General features: G+C 31.8%; 1 protein-coding gene across 2 annotated transcripts in view; it reads right to left on the reverse strand.

Moving 5' to 3' along the window:
- The window catches only part of SLC36A4 (solute carrier family 36 member 4), a 35,379-nt gene that overhangs the window by 19,255 nt on the left and 5,456 nt on the right, over positions 1 to 10,668 (reverse strand). Inside the window, exons 2-6 of one of the 2 annotated variants that reach the window (XM_011363293.2) lie at positions 10,080 to 10,170; positions 8,802 to 8,890; positions 7,611 to 7,706; positions 5,689 to 5,773; positions 641 to 868 (exon numbers count right to left, since the gene is read on the reverse strand). In XM_011363293.2, the coding sequence (XP_011361595.1) occupies positions 641 to 868; positions 5,689 to 5,773; positions 7,611 to 7,706; positions 8,802 to 8,890; positions 10,080 to 10,170 (589 nt within the window). The remainder of the gene's footprint in view (positions 1 to 640; positions 869 to 5,688; positions 5,774 to 7,610; positions 7,707 to 8,801; positions 8,891 to 10,079; positions 10,171 to 10,668) is intronic. The other variant, XM_011363294.2, reaches the window with a different exon arrangement.

Genomic DNA, 10,668 nt, shown 5'->3' on the forward strand with positions numbered 1-10,668 from the left:
CTATATCTCACAAGTAATTTTAATTATTTCAGATCTCCTGAATCCCATCAATAGATTCTTTTAAGGAAAGTGGGTTAAGAATCCCCAGACTACAGACAATGAAATCAGTTGACATATTCACATACTTCAGATAAAAAGGATACAGACTAGTGTAGTCTGTATCTAGTATAGTATAGGCAGTGGACTAAAGTGGTGGCAGTAAATAAAGGTTCGGAAGTGAAAGAAAATTATAAAATTACATCTATATTCCCATATCTTGTGATTGATTTGCATCTTAAAGGAGTAAACAAAATACTAATGAGTCCTCTGTTTCATGTTAGGCAGTGTACAAAGGCACGGTCCTAAATCTCACAACTCTTGTAAGGTAGGTATTACTATCTTCTGAAGCTATGTCATAAAGCCCAGACGTGTATTTATCAAGATTCAAACCCAGATCTGACTATGAAGCCTGTGCTTTCAATCTTTATGTCATATACTTTTCTAACTGAGGAGTATCACACACAAGAAAACCAAAGTTTACTAATTATCTCCTGGTATTGCCACATATGAAGTGGGGTCTTTACAAGTCATTACTTTCACTTCAAAATAAACAATTTACTTATTAAGAAGCATATTACAGTTAAAAACATGTAATACTTACCCTAACAACATATTGATAAATTATCACAAGACTGACAGCCATGGAAATGTTGGCAAGGAATGAAAGCACAAATAGATTCTTTAGCTCACGAATGAAGACCAAGAGAATTATAAATGGAAGGAAGCAAAGCATATATATTCTTAAGTCGATACTTCTTCTCTCACATGGATTTGATGAACTGGTACTATTCAGAACAAGCACTTTACTTTCCAGGAATCCTTCATGAACCTACACATAGGATTATCAGGAGAATAATGAAGAGAGGGGGAAAAAAACTTACATCAACTTATAATCATAAAAGGGAAATAAAAAGAAAATTCTGGTCTATGCCCTCAATGATAAATTCCTTTACAACAAATATCTACATTTTTTCAAGATATTCTAGCTTCCTAGAAATGAATCAATGAATGAATGAATGAATAACAAATTTAAGGATAATCACAATAGGGGTTACAAAATAACTTCTATCATATCATGAATGGAAAGTTCACTAGAAAATTATGAGTAGATTTAACTAATTTATTTTGAAGCTTTGTAATAAACCATGCTGCTTCATGATTCCTGCAAAGGCTCAATCTGCTTTTGAGATCATCAAAAGAGGAAGCATATTTGCCTAGAATGACCATTGAATGTGCTACTCTAATATTCTTCAGAGTAGGAAACAAGCTCTAAGTACCTCTAAGAAATGTAGTCAAAATAAAATTTAGAAATTACAGTCTAACTGTAAAACTTTTATAAAGCAATTGTTCATAAATTATCATTACTATCAATAAATATTTGTTAAGAATCCACTAAATTCATGCATGGCTATACACTAGATAATAGATAAATTTTTGCTAGAACAAAAATCTTCTATAAGTAAATCAACTTTACCTTAAAATTTATTCAGCCACTTCTACATATCAATATTCAGCTTTCAAAAGATATACAATGATTTACAGGCTCCATATATTAAAAATTGTCTCTGATTCAATTAATCACACAACCCAACTTACTTAAAATAGAAATGAAATGATGGAGAATTTGAAAAACAATTTTAAAAACTCATAGCAGAGGCAGATCATACTATAATTTAAGTACCAGTGAAAAATCTATTTGCCCCCAAACACTATACCCTCCTTTGAACACAATGACATTATCAAATCTTTGGATAAATTCTTACAAACCAAATCAAATTAAGAGCAAGCATTTTCTGAGTACTTTCTATGTGTCAGACACTGAACTAAATACTTTATATACAATATATCTCATTTAATCCTCAAAACAACTCTCTGAGGTGGGTGATAGCATTAATTTCAATTTATAGTTGAGGAAACTGAGGTTTAGGGAGGGTAAAGGAAACTTACATGATATCAAGCCAGTGAGTGGTGGTTCTAGAAGTCAAACCTAGGCTTGAGGCTCCAGAACCTAGCTTCACATTAACCTGACCAAAATACTGCAACCCTGAAAGGGAGGCCCTGTGGAAGTGGCCACCTGGCCTCCACTCTCTCTCTCTAAATATAGTTAAGTATTAATAGGCCAATAAATTAGAATTTTAGAACAAAATTCTCATATAATTAACAATTCAAGTGTTTCCTTTCATTTTACACTTATAATCCACGATAAGCAACGTTTACTGCCACTACAAATGTATATACCTCACCTGAGACTGCAGGAAATATATCTACTGGCTTCAAGTTACACAGGCAAGTTATAACTCATAATAGACTAACTAAACTCTCAGGTTACTCCATGTACCACTTCAGAAATGCATAGCTCACATTTATCTTGTAATTGGCCATCCAAACTTCATGTATTATTTTTCTATAATTTGAAATAGAAGCTAAATTGGTTAATTCACATTACTTGGCTCTTAACATATTTTATTTGTCGACTCAATTTTCTCAGTAACCAAATTATTTGAAGCCAAATATTTCTACACTTCTAATAATCAGATTAGATAATGATCAAAGCTAAGCTCTAACAAGGGTACCTGGCAAGAGAAAAGCAGTTACATAACCAATTTTAAAAAGTGCCATTTGAATCATTAAGTGCTTGGGAATTTGAAATTAATTCTATCACAAATCTCTCATAATAATTATTATTTCTCAGCAGAAAGATGGTTATAAAAATTCTCAGGATTAAAAATAAAATAAAAATGTAGATACATACCCAGAGCAAGATTCAGATAAACATTTGAGTCCTTTGGTGCCCTCTAGAGACAGAGATTGGCTATCTAATAGGACTTCCTATGATCTCACATGTTTACCAAAATGCAAAACACTGAAATAAATATTATAAAATAAAATTACTAAATTTAGTTCTTTTCATTTAAGAGCTCAAATTTACTAAAAACCACTACTTATGAACTTATCAATGATCCAGTAATTTAATGGTTACAATTCCAAAGGCAGATTATGCCTTCAGCAAAGCTAAAATGCAAAATTAAAGCCATAATACCTTATATTTGTATGCTGCTTTACATTTTACAAAGGTTTTTGTCAGCTGAACCTCACAATAAGGTTATGAGGAACAAGAGGAGATTTCGTTACTATTCTCATTTTATAAATAAGGAAACTGAGGCCTGACCAGGGATAAGGGGATCTTGCCCAACGTGAATTAATACTGAGAACAAGGATTTGAATTCAGATCTTCTGACTCTAAAGTCCACATCAAGTCTTTAGTATCGCTATATTTTTTCTTAATAATAATATCCCTTTCCCATTCTTCATGTCCATAGTATATATTTTATCTATCTGAAATTTTCTAGAGTATCTTAGAGTAAAAACAGACAGGAGCTTTAACAACAATGGACTAGAATCACTGGAAGCACTATGGTTTTTTTCACCATGCCAATTGTCCACAGTGGCCTAATGGGACCACGAACAGCCACATGGCAGTTATAGAGCAGGAGGTTCCCGCATCTCTATAGCAACTAAACTCTTAATTCTTTAATTTGATGAACTATATATCTTCAATTTTATGTAGAATAAGGTGATAATAATCTCACAGTTTTTAACTATAACAGTAGCTGTAATTGGTAAGGTTTAATAAACCCATGTACCTACTATTGGAGACTGCTATCGAAAGTGAGAGAACACTTTTACTCTCTTCTGCAGAGAGTAAAAATCTCTGAAGATGCTGTTTCAGTGACCATCTGTCTGCTCTGCCAAGATAATGTGTTTATTGTTGCTTTCGGCTTTTCTCAAGTCTCAAGGAATGTCTTTTTCCATGTTGCTCTTTATGCCTCAAAAGGACTTTCATCTTTCTATCTACAACAGGCATTCTCCTTAGCTCCCAGAGAGTCATTTTTTCTACTTGGTCTTCTAGCATATGTGCAAATGAGTTAAATTCTTCCATTTAACTTTGGAAGCAACTGATAGTATTTCACAGGAGAAAGTTACTAATCCTAAGTTTATAGACATTTATTTTATGCATTTTATATACTCTTTATGTACACGTACACACACACACACACACACACACACACACACACACACACACACGCAAATTAAAATCAGACGATGTTCTGTCCAGTGTTGAACAATTAATATGCTGGGTGGAAACTGTGTTGGAGACCTAGATTTCAGCATAATTCATATGACTTAGTGCATTGCTCATGCTTTGTGACAGTTTCCTCATTCATAAAATGAGCATAGTACTTATATTAGAGCAGTTGTAAAGATTAAATATGTCATAGCTTATAAATATAAGATTATAAAGCATTATTAGTATTACTTGTGAATTCAAATCAAGCTTGTTGGTTGTTCTATTTGGAGGTAACAGAAAAGATACAGTACTACCATGTTGCACAATCCTAGAAAGGCATACTTTCCACTGTATTCTACATGAATGATTGGTAAGATGTTATCTTACCAGTGCTTGACAACAGTCTCTTAACTGAGTTTGTAGTCCTAGGAATATGCAACTTGTGGAATTAAATACTTGTAAAATCATAAGCACATCATCAATAATGGATAATGCTAATGAAAGCATCAACTCTCTTATTTATAAAAGGGAGTCTGACTCAATGAGCCTTTCAAACATTAAAAATCTAAGCTGGTGGCTTTAGCAACGTATGGCCCATAGACCAAATCTGGCCTATTTTTCCAAATAAAATTTTATTGGAATACAGACATATATCCATTTGTTTATGTACTGTTGTCTATGGCTGAGTTGAGACAGAGACCATATGGCCTGCAACACTGAAAATACTTATTATCTGGCCCTTTACAAAAAAAGTTTGCCTATTCTTGGTCTAAATAGAAAATAATGCATACTTTGTACTTAGAAAAGCGAGTCAAATATATGTATAGGGGATTCTTTAGAAAACATATTCACATAATTTTGCATTAAAATACCTAATAGATGACTATGCACAATGCCTACTATTGCATCATGCACATGTGGATAATTAATAAATATTAATTAAACTAATAATTAAAGAGCTGGAGGTAATGTAGGAATAGTAAAAACAATCTAACAGTTAAGGCACATAAAGAAATGTGCTTTGGCATTGTTTTGATAGGGGAGCTTTTTTTATTTCAGTGCTTTGCATGTTTGTTCAAACTGACCACCTCTACCAAGAATGTACTACTACTTCTTAAAGCAAATATTCAAATATGGAGAGAATTATAGAACACTGTATATTTCTAGACACAGCATCTTTTTAGACAATGGCAGTAATTATTGGATTTTAGTAATGCCCACTTTTTTACTTCACTTTTTAGGCTCTGGCTAAAGCCTTATATATGTCTTTATAAAACATCAATGTAAAAAATATGCTCCCAAACATATTTGTGTATCTAAATTTCAGGTGGCTAAGAATCAGTAAATTATGTCCTGTTCTGATGTGAAAGAACAAGCATCATTGATATAATAACGAGAAGTAAAACCAACAATAGCAGGAATCCACCTTGCAGAAAAGAAGACTAAAGGAAAATCTACAAAGGAACATGATTTATTGAAAGAAACACATTTGCATATTCAACCATGGCTCATTCAGAAGAAATATGATGCAATAACTATGGCATTGGAAGAAAATGATTTCATTAGAGAAAAATACTTACTTGTTTCACATTCTCAGCTAAGAAGACAATATAAACACTACAGAATCCCAGCTGTGTTATCACCAGAAAAAAGTCAACCACATTCCTGTAAAGAGATACTCACAAATAAGTATCAATAAGAGCTGCTGAAATGTCAATATATATTTTATTTTCAACTATTTTAAAACATTTTATAACAGTATATATTCTTTTCACTTCCTTAAAATATTTATTTTATTTAAAAATCATATATGTATGATCAGTATGTCACTAGAACTACTATAGAGCAAAAGAACATTCCATTAAGTTAAAAGGCCAAAATTTTCTCATCATTTATTTCTGAAATTCAACAGTTTAAGAGTATCTGCTTATAAAATACCATGAAAACATTTTTCTTTTAGATTAAGCACATTTCTCCTTCTCAAAATTTTTATCAGATCAACCCAATATATTTCCCAGCTCTCCCAGCTTCATGTCATTTTCAAATATGACGAGCATACTCTACTATCCAAATCACTAGTAAGAATATAGAATTGGAGAGGACTGGGGGCGTGGCCCTAAATCATACCACTAGAGACCTCCTTAGTAGCTTAGCTCTGTCTTTATTTTTTAATGAGATACTCTAAAAAATTCCAGTTACATAAAATAGTAATCAGGAGTAGGGAAGGGATATCACCAGTCAAATGAGCATTATTTGGGTATGGCGGTTAATCAAGTTACAAATTTGCCTACATGTTATTAAAATACAGCCCACACTTCTCAATTTTGTTCTGGGAACAATGAGTGACTAAAATAGCACGCACTTACTAATTCATTATAGTCTCTTGTTTGACCATCAATGTCAAGCTGTCAAATAATGTGCTCTACAAATCTACCGATCCTCCCTCTGCCATCTGAAACTAGAAGAGCCCTTGCCTATCTTTATGCTTATCATAACTCTATAGTTCTCTATGGTTTTTCAGGAATCTAATTTGTAAGTAATCTTGGTACCCTGAAATGAACCCAAGTTTCTTCTCTCCGATGAATTACATTTAAGTATACTCTTAAGATCTCTTTATCCATCTTTGATTTTAGCATCCCAGCAATAATCATTCCAACCACTTCTATCTGAAAGCCATTCTTCTTCATAGAAAAAACAGACAAGGTTGCCTCTGGACTGGGGCAGAAGAAGGAAGAAGATACAGTTCTGGCAGCAAATCCCTATGGCATTAAGCTTTGTTTTCTTCCTTTTCCTACTCAGCATATCAGGAACTCTGAATGGCTCATAAACAAATCTAAACTCCTGAAAATCCCCAGAAAGGCCATAGTTAGCCATATACTACCCTATTAATATGGTTCTTTTTCTTCTAAATTCCACTGCACACATCATTTGTACCACAGTAAGCATTTTGTTGATTGCCTTAGTTTTTCAGTCCTGTATTCATGTGACTTTGATTAGCCATGTTCACCAATGAGTTACATTTAAACAAGATAATAAAGAGTATGCCAAAATACATACTGAACATATAGCTAAACAGTACGGTTTTATTTGATATAATGAGATCGTGACATTTTTCTTGCCTATTCCTTAAAAAATTATTGAACATCATTATATCATAGGTTACCCAGGTGCTTTATAAATTTCATTTAAACTACTATAATAATCCTGTGAGGCAAGTATTATTACAAACTCATCTGAGAGTGAGAAAACTAAGAAAAAACAAAAACCCAAAACCAACAAAACAACAAAAAAAAACTCTGATAATTTGACTCAGGTCTCAAAATTGAGAAATGGCATTGAGATCTGCCTAAGTCTAAAGATTGTTTAATCCCCCAACTTTATCATACTTTTATACTTAGAAAAGTATAAATGTAACTTCTGTTCATGTATCTTGTCAGATTAAATTACTTAAAAATTAATGTAATTTAAATAACCAGATATTAATAACATAGCAAGTACTTACCGTCCCCATGCTGCTTGCTTTTGAAGACAACTCCAAGGACTTACTTCCATAGCAAAACTCACAGTGTCACTATAACCTAACGTTGACTTTTTAAATCTGTAGTTTAATGGCATACATGCAAATGAAAAAAAAAAAATTAAGTTGGTCCATAAATCCTCCCATCGAAAAGAACAGCAAATAAATGGGAATTAATGAATATGAGGTTATGCTCTGACAGAGGAGTTTCTGAAATTTCAAGATCTGCATACTCTTAAAGTATGTCTCATGAAATTGAAAAATTTTACATCTGCCCTTATTACCAATAGATTAGTTATCTACTGTTAAAGTTTATATATTTGTAGCATTCGCATAACATATTTGTTCTTCACTGATTTAAATATTTCAATTACCTAAAAACATCAATTACATTGTTCATGCCTCTTTTATTCCATTCTTAGACTAGCACTATTTAATACATCTCTACAAGGCTTTACAATATATTTTCACATAAACTACCATATTTGATCCTTAAAATAGCCCCATGAAGTAGGTATTATTTCCCCATGTCCTCGCTCCCACTTCTTTTCCAAGTATACATGTTCTTTAAAGATCATAAATGACTTACCCAGTTTTAAGAACATTTAACAACAACAGTTAGGATTAGAGTATTAGTTTACTAGGATAGGTTAACATTTATTTTTTAAAAAGTTGGTCCATTGTCCAGTAGAAGCATTTCATGATACAAATATAAAGAAAAAAGAATATTATTTTACTATCTACCGAGTGACATAATCAGCAAAGAGCACCAAAGTCATTATACCCCAAAATTAATTACTAACAAACTGAAGACCATTACACTATAACTAAAAGCAGTACTGCTGCCTCCATTTCCCTATATACCTTTCCTGATTTTCTTCATTTACACTAAAAGAAACCATTCTATTTCACTAACAAGGCTATATCTCAAAAGAAGTAAATATAGTCTGACCAGATTTCACTAGTAAGGTTTTATTTTAAAAGAATATATTCTGACCAGATTTCAATCATATGAAATGCTACTTTATTCTATATTATCTTAGATATGTCTTTATAACTGATTATAGGAACTACAACTGCTAGTTGCAAAGCACAATAGAAATATGACTATCTGATACTTGCAATAACTACACAGCTTTAAAATAAATTAAATAGACTTAACAAATCCACATTTACCTCTGACATAGAAAGTGACTGCAACGTACCAAAATGTGCATACAATGAACAGAAATAATTCCTATAAACACAAGGCTGATTGGTCCAAGCTGTAGGGGAAAAAATTATAAAGTTTAAATATTTAAGTTTAACAAAAATTAAGTTGGCTTATAAGCAATGAGACAACAGATTACTCATTTGCAATGAATAAATATTTGTTGGACAAATGATTAAATAGCCATTTGCATAAGGAAAAGCTAAAAAAAAAAAAAACGACAGAATTTTAGTAATACTTAAGACAACCACATATGATTCCATCTTGTCAACTTGGCTATCTAAACCTATGAATACAGATATGACAAAGACAGAATACAATATCATATTAACATGAGATGGCAGTCTATCACTGTTGGTGTCCCACCAAAATAATGATATGCAACTACGCATCATTATCTCTAAATTATTTTTTTTAAAATGCTGTTTCAATATGGGATTGTGGGCAATCCACTTCTGTACATTGCTTGTTGAGCGCTTACTATGTGTGGGGAACTGTGCCTAGAAAATTACTATTTAAAAGAGTGGTACATAAAAAAATTTCAACTATTTATTACTAAAATCAAAGTGATGTCTGGATTGAGATGTACACAAAATATTACCAAAGCTTATTTTTATAATCAGAAATGTTTAAGTTTCTCTAAATTAGGGTGGACAAAGTCAAATGCAGAGAAAGATGATAGTGACAAGTGTTAGAGAACTAGCCAGTAAAAAACGGAGAAATAAATATAATTTCATTACTTCATTAGTGAATTGTCCCTATCAAGATTCTCTGTGATTACAATTAGTTCTAACAATACTTTAAATATTTGTTTTCAAAAGATATTGTTATTCCTCTTCTTAACTACTGTTCTTTAAATCTGAAGACTACATATTTTATTCTGATTCTAAAATACTATAAAATTTCACCAATACAAATGATCTGCTCTATAAATATGTTTGTTGATATGAATACATTACTTAAATTCCTGAAAGTCATATCTGGGAAACCAAATACTGTTTTAGGATCTTTCTGTCAAAAAATATGAAGCAGTAATTAAGAAGAAACAAAGAGTAATTTTCTCATTTTTTGTTAGATATTTTTATAGTTCACATAATTTTATCAATGCAATGGCTAAATTATTATCTAACTGTCACCTGACCATGTTTTATCTGAGTAGGCCAGATATTAACTTGTGGCGACTTCTGCTGTAAATTAAGATTGATAACTGTATCTTAACTAGAGATAACAATGGTAAGTCTTACCACTATGCCTGCATTTTTTATTGCCAATGGAAGTCCTAAAAGGCCAGTTCCAATATTTCCTTTAAGAAGATGCATAAGAGTCTGTACAAATCTGAAAAGTAAATGTTGTGAGAATTATATATTTTAGAACAAAAGCTATTAAAATCACATGATCATGGTTTTAGCATTAGAAAAAAACTGAAAATTAATCTAGGCAAGGAATCAAATAACATTTCCATTCAATCAGAAGTTAAATAGGCCATCTCTGTAATAGGCCCATTTAAGTAAAAGAGATATTTAAGTAAAAGTATTTTTGTAAAAGAGATATTTAAGTAAAAATATTTTTGTACATATTAAAGTAATAAAGAAAGGGTAATTTTCTCATGACACTCTTTGCTGCTACAGTATTCAGAACACTGTTGAAGATTATATATGGATACGCTGGTAAGACAGAGCCATTTATTGACACTGTCTTTGTAATCATGGTACTAACCATATCTGATCTATGATCAACCTAAGAGGAAGTTAATTAAAAGAAAATATATACAAATTTTAAAACTATGTGTATCATCAGGCAAGACAAATATTAACTTGTAGACCTAATGAACTC

The sequence above is a fragment of the Pteropus vampyrus genome, unplaced genomic scaffold (assembly GCF_000151845.1).
Source record: "Pteropus vampyrus isolate Shadow unplaced genomic scaffold, Pvam_2.0 Scaffold84, whole genome shotgun sequence".
Taxonomy (NCBI): Eukaryota; Metazoa; Chordata; class Mammalia; order Chiroptera; family Pteropodidae; genus Pteropus; species Pteropus vampyrus.